Genomic DNA, 23,725 nt, shown 5'->3' on the forward strand with positions numbered 1-23,725 from the left:
GTACCACCTTGTGACAGAAGGGACAAGGCTTGAATGCAAATCGTGACCTACGGAAATAAAACAAAAAAACCAAACAAAACCCCACAAAAAAAAATTGCCACTTGGACACTGGAAAATTTAACTTTACTGACCCATCAATACCACAGTGTTTCCAGCTAAGAAATTTCTGTATGGAAGCTGATAGAGCTTCTTTTCATCTCTAGCTTATTTCAAGGCATAAAAAGTGATGCAGCATGCTAATAGTAGCAGAATTTGAGGCATATTTCATATTTAACAGGGACTGCTTGATTAACAGTTCTTTCATAAAGCTTTTACAATCAGTACATTCAAATATGTTCTACTAATCAATGCAAAACCAGAGATTAATTCTTCAGGTTCATTTTATTAGCAACGATGAATATAAATCTCTTATGAAAATATTCTTAACATTTCAATATATAAGAATTGTCTATAAAAATATACTACTACATAACAAAGCCAGTAACTTCTACAAAACATATAATTCAACATATATTTAACAATATATAGGACATAGTAAAAATCTTTTAATTAATGCTGAGGGTATTTTTACCCCCTTTTTGTCAAATAACAACTCACATACATAACATAGAAAATTGCTCATTCTGATATACAGAAGTGATATCACCACAGAAGTCTATGTATGTTCCACCCTGAAGTTACCTGCATCTGCAGGAACATAAAGCCACAACTTTTCTTTGGATGGACAGGCAATTATGACCACAAAAACATTCTGCTGGTAACTGCAATGTCAGCGTTGCACACCTGCCGTCAGCATTGCCAAGCCTGAATCCATGCAGGGACAGAGATCACGCTTCTGCTGCCCCTCTGGGACTGATGCCACAGATGAGCCTACCGTGGTTACCACGGTTAGAGAACTGGAAAACAGACTCCTCCTGGTTAACTACTGCTAGTTAGCAAGGAAATAACTTTTAAGAGGCTGCCTCTCTAGAAATAAATTTTCTTCCAACAGACTGCCTTGAACAAAAGCTCAAGCAACAGAAAATACTGCAGGGCGGAAACTGTTTATACTAAATGATGGTCAAGGGTAGTATTCCCCATCTTGTCACCACCCATTACAGGAAGAGCCATCTTAGAACAGTTCTTGGAATGGGGAGAGAGCCTAATTTCAGATTTCAGAAGAAAAATGACAAGTTGAACTAGTTATTTCACCAATGCTGTTATGCTGAGGTTACTTCATGCCTTGTGTTAGACAAATGCAGGAAATCCATTTTAATTATATAGACTGCCCTTGTCTACACAGTGAACCTGTCAAATTCTTAGCGTAGATGTATTTAGAGAGCTTTTAGAGCATACTTTGACAACCAACTTAACCTGAAAGAAATTGGCTGCTGCACAGTGGCAGTATATAGCTTTTTTCAGCCATCAACTTTATATAGAAGAGTTGGGTACGTAAGGCTTTAAGGCAATAAAGTCCCACTGAAGAAAACAGATGATTAGTGTTTTGCATAGTAAAGAACGTAAGAAACATGCTTGTGATGCGTCAGTTAACAACTAGATCCTTCTGCCCTGTGCATATGTGCAAAGTGACCAATAATTAATTATTACCCTTTCTATTCAGGATCCACTGAAATCAGTACTTGAAATTCAACCTATTAATTCAAGGAGAAACTTAACTTTACAGCATAGCAATCGCAATGCAACAATATTCCATCGTATTAGAAAGGAAGGACTTCCTATTAGAAAAGTACATTTATTGAACTTAAAAATACTGGAAGGACCACAACAGGACACCACAGGTGATGAACATTAATAATATATTTCTGACTCAAAGCTCAGAAAAATAACATTTGACCCTGAGAAACTTGCTGTATTAAAACTTTAAAAGCTAAAAAAGATTTTGAACGTAAAAATCTATCCAAGAACAGAAGAGAAAGAGAAAAGGAAAGGAAAAATCAGAATCTGAAAGTATCAAGGCTCAGCCAGTTTCATTTCAGATTGTCAAACTGTTAGGCTCTGGAAGGAAAAAAAGAGTTTGACCATCTTAACAGGAACGGTAAGAAATATTTTCCATTTTAAAAAAACCCCAACATTTTAGGGTATCCATACTTTTGTATAATTTCATTCTCTTCAAGGCTTACAACTAAAATTTTGGTTTTTAACCTACATGAGAGGAAGAAAAATTTAAAAACTGAGGTGGTTGCAAAAACTTAAAGCTTATATGTCTTCCATTCCCAAATTCATCTAGAAAAGCTAGTTATAGAAGCCAGCTTGTCATGCTTTTAGAGAAGCCCTAGTCAAGTCCTTCATTCTCACATTGGTTAAACAATTCTCTAAAAGATGGATCAAAATCAAAATAATGTTCCAAAAAATACAACATTCTCCAACATAGGATCCTGATCAGATTATTACTTTAACAACATAAATATTTAGAAAGGTTTTGGAACAGCAAAAGGAAATAAGTAGATGGAGCAATAAGGAAACCCTATAGGTTTGGACAAAGAAAGAAAATAATCATCTGTGGGTTTTGGCACTACAGATATGGAAATATATTGAAAGAGTTTCTGCAAGAACTTGAGAGAAAAATTACCAATCACTGTATCAGGCTGTTGATTTCAGGTCAGCTTATTTTCTACACTTACTTATGCGTTAAGGGCAAGAAAACAGTCCTTTCGTCAGTAGTCTGTTCTTCTCTAAGCATAAACAAGATCCGTTGAAATCACATGACATAAAGATTTTTTGATATAAGCTTGCACATTGATTTTATTCTGCACTGACAAAGCAGCATTCATATGCTGTAATTTAAACTATTATCTAATTTCCCTTCCTAATGCTTTCACACTGTCATCAAGTTCAGGCTACTCTGGTTTTGCCCTCTCCAACAACCTTACCAAAAAGTTATGTAGCTGGATGAGCTCCCAGGGCCAGCTCACCACAACAACCGCATAAGCAGGAGCACAGAGCCAACGGGAGGGAGCAGGACTAGCTGACAACCCACATTCACATCAACCTGAGCTGCTCTGGAACCACACCTTTGTAAGTGTCAATTCAAACACATGCATATTAAGCATGAAGTGAAGCAGTACAAAAAAAAAAAAAAAAAAAAAAACACCAAAATGCAGTAATGCAGTCTTATTTTCCTTCCCTCCCCTGAAAGCTGTTGCTGAATGGCAGCGATGGCTGAGCAGCAGAAGAAACAATCTCCGATTACAATTTCAAGTATTAAGCAAAATGGGTGCCAAACTGGAATTTTATTACTACATCAGGCTTTAAAGAAACGTAAAAGAAGTTTCATACTACTTCTCACCTTGTCAGCAGTAGCTGAACTTCAGCCTTCAGGAGAGGCAGAGAATGGACAGCTATAAGCAGGAACTGATTCTATCCCTGAGGTGGAATCTGCTCATGTCTATAAACATATAAGGATTAAGGGTGCTGGTTTACATACAGAATCTCACACAAAGATGGCTCCTCACATACAGATGTATCCCAAAGCACAATACGCATTCCTCTCCTTCAGGACTCAAGTCCCTAGATCTGCCCAGCCCTGCAATGCTTATTGACAAAATAAAAAAATTGTGACTAGACATCTGTAAATCAAAATAAGAAAACATCTGCCACTTCGTGATTTGGAAAAAAACATGTATCAAGTCTACAGAACACAGTGTTCTCCTTTAGAAAAACAATGGAGTGAGTAAATAACTGGAAACCGCCTTTGGACCAAATAAAGATCCAAGTTAAAATCTTCTTGAAGCACTACTAAGACAAGACCAAAAAGTACATAAGACACCATTTGGGAAAATCCCGCTACCTGACACTAAACATATATTCCTCCTCAAACACGAAGGACACTAAGATCAATAACACAAACCTTTTTTTCTTAGTACTTGTTGCTACCAAGAGAAAGCCTATAGAAGTGAGAAGATGTGCAAGAGAAGTGACCAAGTGCAGATTTAAAAGGGCCAGCTGCAGAAATGGGGCTGAAGCTGCCCACTAGCACTGCCTGATGTAGAACGGATGCCTCTGTGTCATGAGATGTGCACGCCTTGCTCCACCATCCCACCAAGCTCTGCTCCAACCCCTTCTGTAGAATCTCTGCTGTGACCTTGGCCAACTCGCATTTTCTGTGACGCTGCAGCTACTCTGCACTCTTGCAAATTCTCAGGAAATAGGCAAACGCTTTATTGTGAATCCTCCTAACTTTATGAAGGCCAAGAAGACTTAAACTTGGTCTCCTAAAGAACTTTTGCACAAAAGAATCTAAACAAAAGGGTCATAAGCAGCATTTAAAATAACTTATATTAAATACCTAAAAAATATAATCTTTTGCATAGAATAAAGAAAAGTGCAGCTACAGCCTAACATTCCATACCACAAGAAATGGCTAATTTACAAGTGGTATACAATGAACTGTTGTCTCTCATCATCGAGACTGCAGCAACTAAAGACACGTTTATTGGGAAAATCACATTAAGAAAAAGGGATTAGGATGTTTCATTATGTCTGTAAAGCAAGTGCAAATATTTAAAATGCCTTTTAAATGAAAGCAAAGCTGATAGATAATTTTCACAAGTTAATTTTCTCTTGATATTACTTGGAAAGATGAAATAGCCTTTGTTCTTTTAGAATCCAGATTAAAAATAACTCCCCATTTGGCATCTGTTTTGTGCACCAAAAAAAAAATTATAAAGCTTGTAAGTGTGCAAGCTCATTCTGTTCTATAACGGTTGGATATTTATAGGATTATAACTCTTCATTCCCTTTAACTTTTGTACTGCAATCCCTCTGGTAATCAAGCATAGAACAGTATTAAATAAGCCTGAGAGACTGATTTCCACTGCTCAGAAGAATAGAGAAAGGGTCTAAAAGAATCAGGAATTTTAGGAAAATAAAAGCCAAAAAACTATTGTCCACTTTTGATAGGAAGCAAGCAACTTTTAAATATCTTTCTACTTCTCATATTTGCATGCCTAAGTAAGAGAAAGAAAAGCATATACCTCATCAGTTGCTAAAACATTTCCGATTTTGGGTTTGTTTTTTTTTTTTTTAAATCAACTTATTTTATTAGATATAACTTGTTACTACAATTTGGTAAATGAGATATTTAAAATAAATAAAAATAAATATTGTACATATATTTCAAGATTGCTTGTTTCTGTAATGAATTAGTGTCTGTATTGTTAGATTTCATTTTGCTTAGCTTTTTTCAAGCTTTGTCGCCACTTACGAATGGCAGTTCCAGAACTACTAGCTACTACACAAAGGGCACCACCCACAGTCCACCAAGTTGGTAGATGATTGAGAAAAAGAATTTGTAAAATGAAAGCAAACACCACATCCATTGTTTTCATTATGGCTACAGGTCCAGCTTTCTCTATCTGTAATGCTTTTGTGAGAAATATCTGACCTCCTAACCCTAACAAGCCTATTAATATTAGAAAAACCCTATCTTTACCACAATATGGTAAACGCCATTCATTCATAACAAACAATGCTATAACACACCCAATCAAACCAATGACTGCATAATACCAAATTGACAAAAAATAATGCACAGATTTTCCCACTTTCCTTAGTATAACAAAAGTCGAAGCTGCAGATACTGTGCTTGTAATTGCTGCTATAGTTCCTTTAAGGTGATCTGTGTAACTTCCTTCAATCCCCGTAACGTTCGACCCAAACAGAAATGGTGGTCTGGCAATAAGAACCACTCCAGTGATTGCGAAGAGGGTGAATAGAAGATCCCAAATACTGTATTTCTCTTTGAGAAAGATCCATGCCAGCAACGATGTAAAAACAGGACTGCTAAAAGTTATAACAGTGGCATCAGCTAGTGGCATGACTTGGAAAGCATAGTAGAGAAGAATCATTGCGCTAGAGCCAAGGAATCCTCGGAAGAAAAGAAAAATTCTTTTACCTTTTGGTCCCAAAAACCCTGTCCTGAAAAACACAAATGTAACAGAAATGTTAAATTAATGTCACTGGCTAGCTTATTTCGTGACCAATACCCAATCACATTTAACTGTACACACCTTTCTAGATGAGGGACTTATCTCAAACGTCAAAATATTTTTAACTGATTCAAGACCAATTTATTCCTATCCCCACCCCCAATCACATTCAGAGTCCAGAACCTGTTCTAGCTATTAATATCTTGCTTGCAAAATAATCCAAGAGTATGTACAAATTACTTTTTTTTCCCCCCCTCCAAGAACACCACTTCATGGAAGATCAAGACATTTGATACAATCCCTGTAGAAACCTCTAAAATTCAGGGAGTCAAAGATTTTCAGTTTTCTGAATTGCATTAAGAAACTATCAAGCAATCCAAAACAATGCAGTTATGCAACTGAAGTCTGAATTAAAATAATACTGCAATCTGATTTGAGTGAGTGATATTTCTAGATCTATTTTTAAGAAATCACTTAAAATTTAAAGATTTGCTACACTTACTTGTAGTATATTAAACCAGGAAGAACGAATGCCATTTGGAAAACACATCGAAATGCACTCACTTCCACTGAATGTACATCTTCTATTTTTTTAAGAAATAAAGAGGCCACTGAGAAAAGGAAGGCAGACAGTACGGTGTAAAACAGACCAAGTCCTGGACATGCAGCTTTCTTCTTCTTTGTTCCTGCCAACAGATAAACTCCAGTTAATAATGTTCTATTAGGTTTCTCAGGTCAGGCAACTCTACATGCTGCAGCGCTCCATACATTCGTATCTGCTATTGTGGTAAAGGACAGGGGAAGTAAAACAAATAAATGCAAATACCATGTGTATTTACCAGACCTACCTTGAAAACACCTGTCACTGACCACCACAGCTCTCCTTTTTTTCTAAAAGCAGGAGATAAGAGATTAATACTTTGGATACAAAACTGTTCCTCCACTTCTCAGTTCCATAGGAGTTACTAGGCTTTACTTCATGGAGGCATCAGACTAGTTTAGGAATTCACATGATTCTGACCACCACCCAAGGACCAATAAATACAACTGACTGAAAAATGGTCCACGGTCAGATACTGAAACTTATTCCCTGGGGATCATCTGACTATTGAGTAAGTTAATTAAGGTTCCTAAGCAACTGTTTAATTTCCTCTCTCACAAACACACACAGGTAGAAATTGTGTACAGAACCTCTACTTCTGTTATACTTCATGTTTATTTTGCAGCTAAATCACCCTAAATTTGACCTAGGCCTACAGAAGTTTTATATAACATTTTTATCTTGCTGTAAGAATCCAAATATCTTCTTCAAATAAACATTTTTAAGCAGAACAAATTTAAGTGACTGATTTTAAAACATCATAGGGCTGCTGAAAGTACTGATATCTATCACAGTTCTATGAAAACCTCAGTTTACGCCTATTTATCAGACTTTCTCTTCCTGAAGTAGTTTCCCAAGTCTAATGGTTTATGTTCAAGCTTCCCTATTGCTTCAGGCTCTCTTCAGTGACATACTCTTCCTCATTCTGCTCATCTTCTCCACCCTCGACTATTAAAAAGAAAAAAAAAAAAAAAAAAAAAAAGAGACAGGGTGAACTGCTGCTGACCTCAACGCTATCTCCAAAGAAACCAGCCTTTTTTGTTATTGCTTTGCTGCCTAAGAGGAAGAGTCCTTCCACCTAACCTAGAGGTGGATACCATGCAAAACAGAACCCATGAAAAATTTGAGTGGGATGTTACCTCACTATCTCTTTTCTTTCTGTCTGCATAAAACATTGGGAGTTGCCTTTTATTCCACAACACCCTCTAAAGATAAGAGCAAGAACTCCATGTGCCTGAGGCAGTGTTTTGATAAAAGGGCACCTCATCTTACATTAGCATGGGGGCCCTGAGCCTTATGGATCCTCTAAAACGTAATCAGCAGGGCACTGCTGCGAGTTGCTTAGCAACTAAATATGGTTTTGAGGGTTTTCTTGTTTTGGGTGTGTGTTTGTTTGTTTTTTTTTAAATTAACAAAACTTGTCACAAACCATTTTAATCCTCCTGGAGATCAGCACTCAAGGCTGAGAAACTGCACCTTTCTCAGGGCTGAGGCTGTGGGCTGACACAGCGTATACAGCGCTGGTTCTGGCTTTAACCATTGCAGAGACCCAGGCTTTACAACTGCGCCCAGAAAGCCAGCTTTTGAAGGAACCCAGCCCCACTACAGCTGAAAACAAATGATGGTTTCTACTAGAGATATTTCTATTTAGCAACAGCCACTTACATAAAAGCAACTATAAAACTACCACAAACCAACACTGGACCAGGACACCTACCAACTATGAAACAGAGCGGATTTAAAAAATGTTCATGAATTTCATAACGTCCTAATCCACGTAGTCACGCAACAGAACTACAAAGTCAACAACAACTCTAACATTAAAGCAAGAGGAATCAGGCAGGCCTATAACTGAAATGGGAAATCCAAACCCAGGCTGGGTTATGGATGAGCACAGCACAAACACAACTATTAACTTTTATTTCAGGCATGATAGCTTGTCTGATTACTACAGAATGAAGCCAATCTAAATAATGGAAGTGTTGAAATGGAAAAAATCAAATTAAAGCAAAGTAAGCCAAAAGGACCTTATACCCAGAACTAAGCTTTGGATTTGAAGGAACAAAGACAAACCAGAAGGAACTCATTCTTGTAAGTTAACCAATATACCAAGCCTATCAGAAACAGTGTCTTGTAATACTAGAATTTAAACCATCAACATCTCATATTGCCAAAGCATGTGCTCAGTGCAATAAGAAAGTGTTTTATTTCCTTTTAAAAATAAAATGGTACAAGTTCTTCCACCAAAAACAAGAATTGCGGTTCTGAAGAATACTTATTTCAAAATATGTTCTAAGGAAAAGTCAGGTTAAGATAACATTCCCACCTTACAAAATATTAAGCCTCCAAAAACTAGCCCAATGCCATCAAAATACTCAAGTACTCATGCTTTAAAAAAAAAAAAAAGTGTAGTAGTCTGAAAATAAAAGTTTCAAGTAGTACCCAAGCCCTGTTTTCTGAGTGTCAACAGGTTTGAGATTTAGTTTTCCAATTTTATTTCCTGCACATCTCCACATGCAAGGCTTTCAAACAATCTACCACTCCTGTTTTAAGTCCTAGTCAAAGGCCTCCCACTGCACACCTTTTTCTGTCTAAATTCTTTTTGTTTGCATTTTAATGCCATGCTTTCTTGCAAGCAGTTCTTATACTTGCAAAATACATACAGTGAAGAAAACTACACTTCTCACATACACATATCTTGATAATAGTGACAGAGGCAGAAAAGCACTGGCTATGGGGAGGGTGGTCACGGAGAAGATGATTCTCCCAGACCTTCAGGAAAGCCAGAAGAGGGTGATCTGTTCCTCAGACCTTAAGAAGCAGAAGAACAGCTCTCTCACAGACCACAGCAAAGTGCCAAGAGCACAACAGCCTGCATATGAACTAATCACGGTCATGCAGACAAGATCCAGCCATGATTCATAAAGTTCAACCATTGACTCAATTAACATTTTGCTGAACAGACTAACTAAAAAAAAAACAAAACAAAAACAGAAGTATTTTTTGGTGAATAAATGCAAGTTTCTCAGGATTTCAAATATTGGGGTTTTTCCTAAGCTTTGCCTCAGAAGTGATACTAATGTGTATACTATCTCTTTTGGCCTCTCCACAGCCCACTAGCTAACAAAGATTTCAATTTTATCCATTTTCCGCTGGAAAGTCAATTATAGTCCACATTTAATGAGAAACACATTTTCAGTGAAGTTGTTTAAAAATTACACATGCTGAAGTACTTCAGATAACAACTTCAAAACTTATTTTAAGATGGCATTTATGTTTTAGAAGGAAGCTGCATTAAACTCACAACAGCCTGCTGTGTATTTCGCAGTAAGTTTGTGCCTTCAGCAATTCAAAATGACTAAGAAGCAAAGCACGAATTAAGGCAAAATAAAGAGTATGCTCACACTAAAGCAAGGTAAGAATTACCAAGAAGTTGTAGTTCAAGTCTATGGGCTTGCTGAAGAGCACTCGTGCCCCTTCTCAACATATTTACGGTGCCAGAAGCTCACACTGCTAGAAGGCACCTCGATTTACGCAAACCTGTCAACTTTTACTTTAAAACTTTGACAACAGGAAGCACTGTTTTCCCGAGGGATAATCGCTAGCGAAGCTCTCGCAGCCCTATGTGTAGAACAGACCGAGCATCAGCCCGACCCCGGGGATGGGAGAGAGCAGCCGGAGCGCCCCGGGCGCTCGGCCCCGGGGCAGCACCGGGGGCCCAAGCCGAGCCCGGCGCACAAGCCCAAGGGCCGGGGCCACGGAAGGCGGAGGGGAAAGAAAACAGCGAGGCCGAACCCGCTGGCAGGGGATGGGGTGTTCCCCCGCCGGGCAGCAGGTAGGAGCCGCCGGGGCCGGCGCAGGTGCCGGGCGCCCTCTGCGGCCGCCCCAGCTCGCTCCGCGCCCCGCCACCGCCTACCGTGAGCCCTGGTGCCCTCGGGGGCCGCTTCCTCTTCCTCCGCCCCGCCGGCAATGTCACCCCGAGAGCGGGTAGCCCAGCCAGGAGGGCGTTAGCACCCCCCCTGCCCCGCTCGCCAGACTCCCCCTCCTCACCGGGTGCCTTGCAGCAGCGCGGCCAGGATAAGCCCGAGCAGCAGCCGCAAACGCGGCGCTCTTCGGCGCCCGCCGCCTCCATGCCGGGCGCCGGGCACAGGCAAGGCTGCCCCGTACCCCCACCGTCCTCCCGGCTCAGCGGCACCTCCGACTCCTTCCCGCCCGCTGCCGGAACAGCGGCGGCCTCGCCACCCTGACACAGCACCATGCGGACGCCGGGCTGCCCGCGATGCTAGCGGCTCCTCACAAGCCGGCCGGCACCTGGCCTCCTGCGCATGCGGTGCCGCCGCCCAGCGCCGCCCGCCGTCCGCCTTCCTTCCCTCGCACTGGAGCGCCCTTACGCCCGCGGGGCGGGGGGGCCATGCCAGGTGGCGGCTTGGGAGCGCCCGAGTGAGGGCCACGCCTGGAAACAGCCCCTTCCCATGGCAGGTACCTGCCTGAAAGCCTGGAGGGAGCCAGACATCCCCCCCAGGGCTAGGCGGCAGCGCCCTGCCAGTCCCTGCCCGGCGTCCCCTCAGCCTGTGAGGGACGCGGGGCGGGCGGCCGAGAGCCCTGCCCGGGCGAGGGGCCTGGGCCTCGGCGGGGAGGAGTGCGGCTGGGGCGCCTCGGGAGGGGGAGCTCGCATCCCGCCGGAGAGAGCGGAGGGGCTGGCCACCGTCGGGCCATCGCTAGCCGGGGGTGGGGCCGGCGCAGGCCGCGGCCGAGCAACTTTCTGAGGCGGTGCGCTTGCGAGGGAATAAAACTGCAGGAAAGGGTGACGGAAAGTTATTTTAGGGGCGTTGTTGCGTCATCTGAGCGCCTGAAATAAAAGTATAGAGCTGTTAACGGTAGGCGGGACGGGTGCCTCGCGGTGCCGGCTCGTCAACCCGCTCGCAGGCAGGATCCGCGCCGAGATAATTGAGCTTTTATGGCAGCTCCTGCATGTTCCGTGTGTCACAGTTTGAAGTCCTACCGCTGCAGTCTCCGCACCGATTTAAATAGCTCGGCTTGCCTTCAGCGGGCCCATTAGCCTCTAATTTCAGGAAGAAGTTCTTTCCTGTGAGGGTGGTGAGGCACTGGAACAGACTCCCCAGGGACACTGTGGATGCCCCATCCCTGAAGTGTTCAAGGCCAGGCTGGATGGGGCTTTGAGCAGCCTGGTCTAGTGGGAGGTGTCCCTGCCCAGGGCAGGGGGGTTGGAACTAGATGATCTTTAAGGTCGCTTCCAACCCGAACCATTCTGTGATTCTGTAATTGCCGTGTCAGCGAGTGGCAGCAGCAGCAGCATCTCTCTCTGGAAGCGCCACTGCCTGCACCGGCCACGTTCCGGGGGGTCAAAATGGAGCTGGGAACCTGGTGGGCCATTTGGTCGCTCTGTGTGCAAGTGAGCAGCCGTGCGGGATTGTTATTTGGGTACAAAAAATCATTTAACCACCTTAAAACAACGCCACCTGTGTCTTTGGGCAGGGGAAGAGGGAAGGGGAGCTGGTGTGAAGAAATAGAGAGCAGCTCCCTTTCCTTACCTGTCAAGGAGTGTGGAGAAAAAGAACCAGTATAAATTTCAAATGCTAAAGTTGTTCCCTTTTGAGCAAGTTGAGCTGTTATCAATAATTAAAATGGGGAGGAATTTCTATTCAAAGAAGCGACTTACGCTCACAGTACTCTTTTTAGCTGCCTAAATTAATCAGTGTTTATTTCATTATTCTTAACAAGGGGAAATGTAATCTATACTTTAGCAAAACGGGTACTAAATGGTAAATACAAGCTATGCCACACAAACTATTTCAAGCTTTCCCTGAAGCTACCTCATAAAAGCTATTTCAAGCTTTCCTTGCCTCTGATTTAGCACATTTTATAGTCCATGCTAACCCACCAGAGGCCATAAGTATTTCATTATCTCAGAGCTTGATTAATATGACCAGAATTATTTCACAAATTAACTAAAAATTAGATGTGTTATATCAATTATTAAAAAAGAGAAACTAAATCAATTAAAAAGTTTGTGTTGAAGTCAGGATTAATTCTTTCTAAAGATTTACATTTTCTGAACTCCTCTTGCTATAAACCAAGAAAATAAGTAAATATCTGCTGCACTAGATATAAACTACATTTATTAAAGGTCCTATCAGCACACTGCTCTACAAAGTCTCTATTGAAAGCTTTACTAAATCTTTCCTCTGTGGAGACGCGATGGCAGCTGCATGTCCCACGAGTGGGAGAATCAGGCCAGCAAAATTTCCCCAACAGACACCCTTAATTAAGAAGTTACTTTGGCCTGATGCACTTCCGTCTCCCTCAGAGTTTAGTTTAATTTAGAGAGGGAGGTGCAAATAAACCTGGCGTCCTGCTGCTTTCCCAAAAAACTTACACTTCCCTGTACTCCAAGGCCGGTTCTCCACGTTGCTGTTCCACAACTCACCAACATGAAGTTAGAGCTGTCCTTCCCCAGAGAAGTTTTGGTGGAAGACACCAGCAGACATCCTGCCCCTCCCCAGCCATCCTGGGGTGGCGATCCTGCAGGGTCTCTAGGAGGAAGACCTGACACGTCCCCTGGCCAGTGAGCGTGATGCTGGCTTGCAGAGGGCATGCACCCTCAAAAAAGCCCATTTTGGCAGTCACTCAGTGAGTCACCTCTATCCAGCAACAGCAGAAGCAGCTGGCCAGCTTGAGTCCTCAGTGAAGAAAACCAGAGCCAAAATATTTGATCTATAGTACAGGCATACAACAAAATTTAGTGAGTTCTTAGGATTTCTGGGTATTTGTTTACATACTTTGTTAAAATATGCAGATGATGTATTTATTTTATAATACTGCCACCAAGAAACCCAGAGTAAAAAATTTAAGTGCCACACTGCCAAATACTGTGCTGTAGCGAGATTCAAAGAGACTCTGACAACCCCCTTTCCCCCCCGTCTAGCTTTGAAAGAGAACATCTAAGAGCGGTGTTTGTTTATGCCAAGATACATAAAGTGTTCTGTTTGCTCCTGGTCGAACTGCCAGGCTTGTCTCGGTTGAGAGATTCCAAGTTCTGCTTGTAAAGTACAACCCTCTTCTCCGAGTAAGGAGAGCACAAAATGACAGAGCAGTTGCAGCTGCCCAAACTAACCAGTCGGCAAATGTACTTTGCAGTCACGCTGCCCTAGATTGGAAAATTAAGTAGCTGCATAAATGTGACAGGTCAATGTTTTATGCAGCCCTTTCAAGTACAGATTAAGCCTCCTCTGTGTAATACTGTGCTCAAAACTAGCGGTTCCTTTCTCCGGCACATTGCCAGCTTGCAACCAACAGCAGAGCAGGAAGGACCTCCTATAATATCTTCCCTGAGTGCAAAGTCCATAAGAAAAAGCTTTAGTGAACTTGGGCAATTTGAACATTGAAAATTAAACTGCAGCACCAGCTAAAATGGCATTTATCTGGTTTCCATAATACCATAAGTGCAGAGGGGGAGCCAGCTTCTCCTGTGTAGCCACCACTCTCCACACAGAGAGTTTTGTTGGGTTACTCTTTTCAAAGGAGGAACATTTTCATTCTCATCCAGAATTCAGGCAGGCAGTTTTTGTTTTTTATAAATGCAGGAACAAGCCAGTGCTTTGTCATAGGTTGAGATACAGACCTGACAGGGACAGGTACTTAGTAAAAGTACTGTAATGAGTCACTGGTCTGGGTCTGTGTGCCTGGTGAGGGATCCTTTGGTGTTTGGTTTCCATCTCCCTGCCTGCAAGTGCTGTCTCCAGCTCCACAGAGTGGCTTTTCAGAAACTAACGGAAACAGGCACAAATGACAAAGTGATTATCTGAGTTTTGTGGAGAACCGTGGGAGTTTTCTATGAGATTATACAAACTTTACCCACTATCACATAATTTCTTTTATCCACTGCTGAGATACCCTAATGAGCTTTTTGAAACATTGCTGCCTCTTAGAGGTTTAGTGAGAATTAAGTAATAAAACCCAGGGAGCCTTAGAACTTAACTAGCCCTTCCTCCCCTCACTTAAGAGCAGCACTACGGGCTCTGCAGAGCACTGGTGAAAAATATGGCAGGCTGGATTCCTGGGTTCTGCACATGGAACACCCTGGTGACATCTAACCCAGTTCAATCTGAACATAGCTGTGCCAGCACAGTTATGTACTGCCTAAGCTATAAAAATAGTAGATTTAAATCAAAACAGCGATCTGTATTGATGGCTTTTATTCTGTAAAAATGCTAGTTCTGTAAAACCGCTTTTAAGATCTTAATTTGGGATTTGTCTAGCAATAAATTCATTAAAACTAATATAGGCTAGTGCAAAGACAGTAACACAATAAATAATAAACTTGCATTTGTTCCTTTCCTTCTGAAAAGGTTTAAGAAAAAAATTGGTAAGAATTACTGTATCAGCTTCTGAAATGGATCCAACTCTTAAGAGCATTGCAATAACCATTTACCTCTGCACCTGAATACCATAAAACAGATGATTATTGCAGCACCAAGGACTTTCATTGTCCCGGTCATTCATTCAAACTTCTGGTCAACCCAGAGTTGTTTGGGAGTCATAGAATAGCTGAGGGTGATGGGCACATCTGGTGCCTTGAAAGGTTGTCTAGTCCAAACCCCCCTGCTCAAAGCAGGGTCAGCTAGAGTTCAGGTCTGTGTCCCTTGGGGTTCTGAATATCCTCAAGGATGGAGATTGCACCACCTCCCTGGGCAACATGCTGCCGTGTTCAGTCATCCTCACAGAAAAAGAAAAAAAATTGTTTAAAATGAATGAGCCCTTGTAGTCTCGTGGCCCAGTGAAGATGTGGTCCATATGAGCTGCTGCCACTCCATCAAAATTCCGGTGCGTGTCTTAGTAGTTTTAATGTCCATCTTGTCTGCTAAAAGAGACCCATATTTGTCAGCTTCCGTGTTAAGATGGACAGTGAATGACACTCAGTTTTGCTGTTGCGACAAATTGCTTCCCTATGTATATATGTGACTTTTGTACAAACATTTAATCTTGTGTCAAAGAGTGTGTTCAGAGTGTCACAGTTTTCCTCCCCCTGAGTTGGTGGTTGTACTGAATAGTAATATAATAGTAGGAGATAGGCTAGAACATTGAAATAATAGGGAATCCTGTATATAACACAGAGAACCTGGGGCTCTTCTTAACTGCATTTTTCACATTGCACTATTGGCAGTTGCTGTCAGGACACTGAAAGTATTGAGACAAGTACATTCAGGTAGAAGTAAGGAGTATATGTAACAAAAAACTTCTGTGGTTTTCAGAATGAAAGATTAGCAGGACAGTATTCAAATTCTGCTTCTGTACTTGTTAGTGTGCTTTCAATCCAGTATTAAAGGTGTGCTGTTTAGCTGATTTTGGTCACATAAAGGTCATGCAGCATTGCCTCTATCCTCAGATGGCTTAACTACACTGCTTGCTAAACAACCAAGTCTCTGCAGTTAGTATTCATGGGAGGATAAATTAAAAATAATTTTTCCATGTACACTGAACACTGTAAGCTTACTGTTTTCTTTCTTGTATTTGACATAAATTTCTGAAGAATTTATGCAAATCTAGATGGTGATCCTTAAATTAAAAATATTATGTCATTTTTTGGTTCTCTTTAATCACATGGAAAAGGGTGTTATTCCGATACATCTTGGAGAGAAAAATCTTTTCTTTTAATCTTGTAATAAAAAAGCTATCTGATTCTTTTTTTTTTTTTTATCATTTTGTGACCACTGAAGAACATAAACATCCAAGCAAACCAACAGAGTGAACTTTAATAGCTCACTGGCAGACAAGAAAATAAACGGTAGTACTGGTTTTGTTGATCATAAATATCTTTGCCACAGGCTAAACCACTGTGAGTTTTGTAAAGCAGGGTGGCAGGTGGCATTCGGGTATTTGCCCTGGTACTCAGAGGAAACAGCAGCACTTGCTGTCTTAACTGCAGTGAAGTTTTACAGATTGTTGTTATCAATCATGGAATAATAATAACATAATAATCGTGTAATAATAATATCATGCTAAAAAGGCAAAACTTACTGAGTTAATCTTGAGGAACAGCGTTTTTAATGGTAAATGTATATTACACCCCCTGTGTGTCTCTATCTCAGATGTATCTCAGGTGCATACACATATATGTGTATGTACTTAGTAATTTATACTGTGACACAGTGAAGATAATGAACAGAATTCCTACATGTTTCAAGGCTATTACTTCTACTTCTTTAGGAGAATCTATGTTTTGAGTATAAGCTTGGCAAAGGAACTGATGTGAAAGCCCAAATTTGGAAAACTGTCCTTTCTGGCAAAAGAAGCATGGGTGGTGAACGATATTCAGGCATATTGTTTCATTTGGTTGGTTGAGGGTATCTGAGTCCTCACTGTATGTAAAAATTTTCCAGGAAAGGGCATGTAATTTTTTTTATATATACTAGAGGAACATGGATTCACTGTAACACAGTAACTATCATAATTCCTTTTTCAGTTGTTTATTGGGGCCATTTAAGCAGTGAAGAGCTTGCAACCTTGGCATGTACCCTTTCCCTCACTGTACTTTCTGATCCGGTGTGTCAGTACTATAGCTAGGAACGCAGAACATTTAGCTGTAAAACTAACTAAAGCTCTCTTCCCTTTCAATAACTCCTTACTCATAAAGAGTAAGATCATGCAGTGCATACAGAAATGCACAGTGAACAAAAAGAAAATAAGATAAAATGAACAAGGAATCCAGAAAAAAACATTGATAGCATTTGATGTATAGAATCACAGAATCACAGAATCATAGGGGTTGGAAGGGACCTCTGGAGATCATCTAGTCCAACCCCCCCTGCCAGAGCAGATTCACCTAGACCAGGTTGCATGGGAACGTGTCCAGGCGGGTTTTGAATGTCTCCGGAGATGGAGACTCCACCACCTCTCTGGGCAGCCTGTACCAGTGCCCTGCCACCCTCAAGGTAAAGACGTTTTCCTTCATTCCCATATTCTAGTTTGTGCCCATTGCCCCTTGTGCTGTCGCTGGGCACCACTGGAAAGAGTCTGGCCCCATCCTCTTGACACCTGCCCTTTAGATATTTATAAGCATTGACGAGATCCCCTACAGGGATAGAAGAGAAGAAATAAGCATGCTAGCGTTTATGTATGCATTGCCCTGGGTAGGTGCTTCTCCTGGTACGTATCTCCTCCTGGTAGTTTCTTAAATTTAGATATTCCAAAAATAAAATGCTTCATTTTGGAAATATTTAAATTTAATTTTTTGACATTTTAAGCCCCCAACATCTTCTTAATTTAAAATATTTCCCAAATCCATCCCAATTTCTGGATCTTTCAAAAAATCGCGTTTGGCAATTTTGATAGCTTTCCTTGTTTTTTTCCACCTCCTCCTTGGAGGATTTATTGGAAATATGCCTCAGAACTTGTCCTGTTATTCAGTGCTAATTGCCACTTACATATAGCAGAGATTACTATATAAGCTTGTTCAACACAGCTACCTAAGCCAAAGGTCTTTGGAAGAGGGAAGGGCAGATACTCTTTGAACTATAGAAAGAAAACAGGAGTAGGCAGCAGGTATCAGTCACCATTCTGTAACGTGCTTGAATAGAAAGAATGTAACCATGAAAGACATGCTCTTTTTAAATTATTCAGACAATTAGTAGTAGACAAGGGGGAGTATTTTCTTCCTTCTTCATAGCAGTCAGCACTATAGAAAGAAAAGAGAAATAAAAAATATTACATAACTTTGAAGTTCATGGTGATTTTCCAGAGATTTCTTTTCTGGCAGGCAGTGCAGTACAAAAATCAAGTAGTAGAAGTACAGCTTGAGTGCCGTTGAGTGTTAGCGGTCCCAAGGAGGAGTGGAGGAAAATGGAAATTGCTCACACTTGTTTTGTTCTGTTCTATAATGGCATTTGTGACTGTTAAGATAATTTGTTCAATTATGATTTTTCACTGTCACCTGAACTGTTTTTTTGCAGCAGTGGAAATGACTGAATATAAGTTTATCTTCATGGAAGGGGAGGGAACTATTTCAATCAGCAGCATTTCTTGGCACTTACACAGTATGTTTCCTATTCTGTAAGCTATCTGCCTGGGGCTGCTCTGCAGGGCAGGAAGGGGGAAATTTCCTTCCTCGCATCTCCTATGAATTATTGAGCATTCCTTTATATACCTTACTTGAAGGAGATTATTCTTCCTTGGCTTCTCCTTTTCCCCAGAACAAAAATTACATACAATGTACATGATCTTGTCACAGGTGATGGATCGGTCTTAGTGTATGGGGACTCCATCATACATATATGTATTTATAGATGTGAATTGATATTTATATAAAACATATTTATGTTCTGTACTTATATAAACATATGAGCTATATAAAACACTAACATGATTCAGCCTGTGCACCTCTCATCTTGTTCTGACATGCTAGTGCAACATCGGCGCCTCTCAATTTGCTTCTACTCATATGTTCAAAGGGGAATGATCTGAAATACAAACCCAACTGTTGTTGTTATGGGAGGAAAACCTTAAACACAGGTTTTTAAACCCTTTCCATTTGTCAGAGATACGGATATAAGTGGGGTCTTTCTTGTTTCCATTATTTTTTAAGTGAAGTCCTGCTCTTTCATTACCTCCAGGAGCTGCAATGCAGAACAGGATTCCTCATTATAGAAAAGAAACCCTGCTGCTGCCATGCATGCAGAATGCACTGATTCTAGGCGTTTTGCTGTCCACAAGAATACTTCCTTAAGGCAGCATGGTTTCTTTTCCTTCCTTGGTATCCTGGGAAATCATCGTACTATATATCCTATGCTATTTTTTTTTTCGTAAGCATCGCTTCTGGCCAAGTAGGCAGGACGCTGGAGCACATGAACCCTGGTTTAACTCTGAACTGTTATTTTTATGTCCCTGTAACCTCAGCTAGCTCAGATCCTGCTCGCAGTGCCAGTGTGGCAGCCCCTCAGGAATGGGCTGACCAAGCTTTTGCAGAGTGTGCTGATCTCTGCAATCTGTTCCTGGCTCCCCAGCAAGTGGACGCAAAGTGAGCTTGGGTTTGATGACACACACAAGCTGATCATTCCCTCTGAAATACCAGCAAAACTGGGAATGTTCCGAAATGCAAGAGCTGGCGTCCTCGAGACCCTGCTGAGTTGTCCTTGTCGCTGGGAGGAGTGCCTCCAGTCTGTGGCTGTACTTCAAGGAAATAGTCACTGCTGAGGCACACATGGAGCTTGTTCCCTTCCTCCAAGGGCAGCTTCTGGGCTGCCGGCTCCTTGTGCAGGCGTGTGGAGGGCTACCGGGTACTGCCAAGGAGGGAAACGGAACTTGGCAATTTATTGGCTTAAGAGAGCTCTGATTGTATACAGGGATATCACTGTATCAGAGTTTGTAATAGTCTTGCCAGGTACACTTTACAGCTTGTGTCATTGAATCAACTGATTATTTTTCAATTTTACCTCGTTACATTTATGCATGCTTTCAGACAACAGTCACAACCCCCCCAATAGTAGGATTTTCTGTGAAGCAGTTGAAATCAGTTTCCTTTTTTTTCTTATTCTTAGATCCTTTGATAGTGTCACTGTTCTCAAAATAACTTTACAGAAATTCTGAAATGAGTTGTAGGATTTTCTGTGAAGCAGTTGAAATCAGTTACCTTTTTTTCTTACTCTTAGGTCCTTTGATAATGTCACTGCTCTCAAAATAGCATTACAGAAATTCTGAAACGAGTTGTAATTCTGGAACAAACATTCATTTCCTATTTTGTTCAAGCTAATACAATATGATTATCGTACTGCTGTTGCAGTTTGATGGACTCCAGAACCCTGTATAGAAAGGCAGAGCTTTCCTAGCGGCCGCTGGACCGGATACTTTTCTTGGTCTCAGCTTGAAGCAAGTTTAGTTTGAAGGAGTTATTGTTATCTTTAATAATGCTAAGGACGAGTTAGAGATAGTTTAGTTTGAAGGAGTTATTGTTATCTTAAATAATGCTAAGGACAAGTTAGAGATAGGGTTTAAGACAGGACTAATGCCAGTGCATGTGGATTATTTAAAAGCAGTGGATTTGTAATGGTGTTTGCAGTTTATAATCCACGCAGCTAATGCCTTCAAATGTAAACATTAAAAGGATGTTCTCTTTTCAGTAATGTTCTATATATCAGAAAATTTAGACATTCACAGGTGCAACTAAACTTTCCAAAACCAACCAGATTTCCTGACCACAGACTATTGTTCCTGTTCCAGCTTTGTCCTTTTTCTTCCTTTTTGCACTCTGCAGCAGCATATTTACTGGTGTTTTTCCTGAATGGGGAGTATCATTATGTTATTGTATATGGAGGACAAAAGGGAGCGGGATACGGTTTTCAAATTTCAGAGTTATTCGGAAATTGTGCAATTTGGGGCTGTTTGTTTGTTTGGGTTTTTTTCCAAAAATGGCGATCTGTTCTTCTATTTTAGAAATTACTCCCTAACAGGGCAATGCTATTACCTGGTTAATCACAAGGTACTTTGCAAATAATATTTCTATAGCTCTAATATTCAACTCTTAAAAATAACCTTATAAAAAAGCCGAGTTCTGTTCTTCCCAAGGGAGTCTGTGTCTGTCAGGACTTACATAGCTGAAGCCAGACAAAGTTGTGCAATTACATTTTCAAGCGCTTGCAAATAGTTTGCCAAATTTTTCTAACTTTTGACATCCCCCAAATATATGTTGCTGGTATCTTCCAGAGTTTTTCAGCGTTCATATTCTCAGTATTGTAAATGCTTCTGAACAGCTAATTCAAATGTATATCTTACATATTTTATTTTGTGAATCTCAGCAACAAAGTTGCGGTAATTTCTGAGCAATGTGTCTCAAGAAGTGAAAGTAAGAAATGCCACACCGGAGCGCAGTCGTCATCCGGCTGCTTGGCTGCCCTCTTCTCCGGAATGGCTACAGCCAGATGCTTCCCACAGAAGTGCAAAGGACCTCCGCTTTCCTAATAATTAGAAATTATTTTAAGTGCTAAAAAAAAGAGAAATACAATTTTTATGTAGTTTGTCCATGTTTGATGGCTTTCTGAATGCCGTGTTCTTGTACTCAACAACTGCCTATCGCAATGAACACCACAGTTTAGCTGGGGGGGGGCGGGGAGTATTTTGTTTTATTGGCTTGGTGTTTGTTAAAGTCAAGTGTCATCTTGTTCCACACCTTCAGTGAGTTTCACCGCATTTCTCCAAGTCCTTAATCATTCTGCAGTGTGTTTTTTGAGATGGCTACAGTAGTACTGCATGCAGTATCTCAGATAAAGCAACAGCCTTGCTTTGCCGTAACTTGTAGTGTTGTAGTCTCCCTACCGTCCTGCACATGTTGTAACGTTATTTGCTTTCTCCGGTAGCTGTATATTGAGATCGGTGTCTTGCTGAGTTGTTCGCAATGTCAAGTTGCTGTTCTTTACTGCTAATTTTAATCTTGTGAGCATTTCTTTCCTATGTGTAATATTTTGCATTTCTGGACCCTGCACTTCACTAGTCAGCCTGTCCTGCTTGTTTAGTTACCTACTTTCTCCTGAAATTTTACGCTTCCATTTTCTGTTATCATTTCAGACATTCGACCAGATATAAATGCGGATCTTACTGGTCTGAGACTCAGCTGATTATCCCATGAACTTTTTATAAAAATAGACACAATATTTGTTACTTCCAGTTCTTTTTGCACATAAATGGTTTTTAATGAAGGACTGTGTATTCTTAGCAGATCAGCCTGTTTATTCTGAAGCTCTTTCAGCATTCTTGGATATCCACCATCTGGGCAGGTTGACAACTTGCTAACATACTGCTGTCGCTATCCAGGCCTTCAAACAGGAAGTGAGAACCGGTCAGAAAGTCCTTTTTCAATTGAAATAATTCAGTAGGAAGCATAAAGTAAGGCTGAGTTGAAAACAACTTTTGAGAATTTAAAAACTGATTTGATGAATGGGAGATTTGGAACAGTAACATAATTATTGCCATCATCCACTTCAGTTTATTTGGAGAAGAAGTAAACAATTATATGAATACAAATATGCGTATTTAGGGCAAATTGCTTTCTACTGTAACAAATTTGAAGACAGAAGTATTACACTAGCATAACTAATTGGAGAAATTCAAAGTCTCAAAGCACAAATACACCACCACTTCTGTATAGCACGCTGGAGATCTTTGTAGCTATAGTTCATTTCAGGAAAATTCCTGAATAGGAATAGGGTTAGGTTGGCCTCCAAGCACTTTGTTTAAGTGAACTATAAACAGAGACATGGCTGTAACACCAGCCATTAGAACTCAGAGTCATTGGTAATGAAGAGAAGTTGCCATTAGCAGTGAGTCAAGCAGCGCACTGCAGCTCGGTCCTGAGGAATCAAACTCCCCAAGACCTCAACATTTATCGGTTAGTTCCTGACCACAAAAACATGTTTAGCCTTTCTAATCGATAGGAGTCGAAATCACAGCTTTCCGACCACGCTCAGGTCTCCGGATGGGCAGCTCTGAGAGGAGAAGGCTTGCAGGCATACGGACGGTAGCTGGGAGTGTTTGCAATATGTATTAACAAATTGGAGAGAGAGCCTGCTGGGCACTGGGGGAGGCATCAAGAGCCGAGTGCATTGAGCGTTTGGGTTTGCATTTTCCATCTGCTAAACCTGGCTTAACTTCTGTCCTGCTCGGCCCTGCGTACCGCTCTGTTCCTGTCACCGCTGTCGAGATCGTTGTAACAGAGAGATGTCCAAAGGAAAAACTGCCACAAACTGAGATCATGGATGTAGCGCGTTAAGTTTGTAAGCCTTTTGTTGTATTTTGAAAGAATTGGATGATCATCCAGATTTTCAAGGGTCCCTGCTGAGGAGGAACACAGTATGGGTTTCATAGTAAGGAAAATATTTCCTTGAAAGGGAAGAATCCTGGATTCTTGAGACTTGCTGTGGGTTTATATCCTGTCCCTAGTTGTAAGATTTTGGGCATGCTGACTTCTCTGCTTTCTCTTGGTGCCGTTATCAGTAGTGTTCATCAACAGTCTGAGGACTGTTTGTTACTTCTATGGTTTAAATATTCTTTGTTTTCCATTGAATACTAACACAATATGTTGTAATGCTCATATACATAAATATAGCTGTTAGACAATTAGCTTCCCACTGGAATATATCAAAGCGTATCACACATATTAGCTATGCTAATAATCATTTCCCATTCTCAAGTG

The 23,725-nt window shown here is 41.0% G+C and overlaps 1 protein-coding gene across 1 annotated transcript; it reads right to left on the reverse strand.

The window, feature by feature from the left end:
- Positions 1–362: 362 nt before the first annotated feature.
- Positions 363–10,825, reverse strand: SLC35G1 (solute carrier family 35 member G1). The gene is made up of 3 exons (XM_074592368.1): positions 10,579–10,825; positions 6,430–6,613; positions 363–5,916 (listed from the first exon to the last, which is right to left on the reverse strand). Exons 1-3 carry the CDS (start codon positions 10,784–10,786, stop codon positions 5,157–5,159), a joined length of 1,152 nt encoding a protein of 383 aa, XP_074448469.1. The 5' UTR covers positions 10,787–10,825; the 3' UTR covers positions 363–5,156.
- Positions 10,826–23,725: the final 12,900 nt, after the last annotated feature.

The sequence above is a fragment of the Larus michahellis genome, chromosome 6 (genome assembly GCF_964199755.1).
Source record: "Larus michahellis chromosome 6, bLarMic1.1, whole genome shotgun sequence".
In the NCBI taxonomy this organism is placed as follows: Eukaryota; Metazoa; Chordata; class Aves; order Charadriiformes; family Laridae; genus Larus; species Larus michahellis.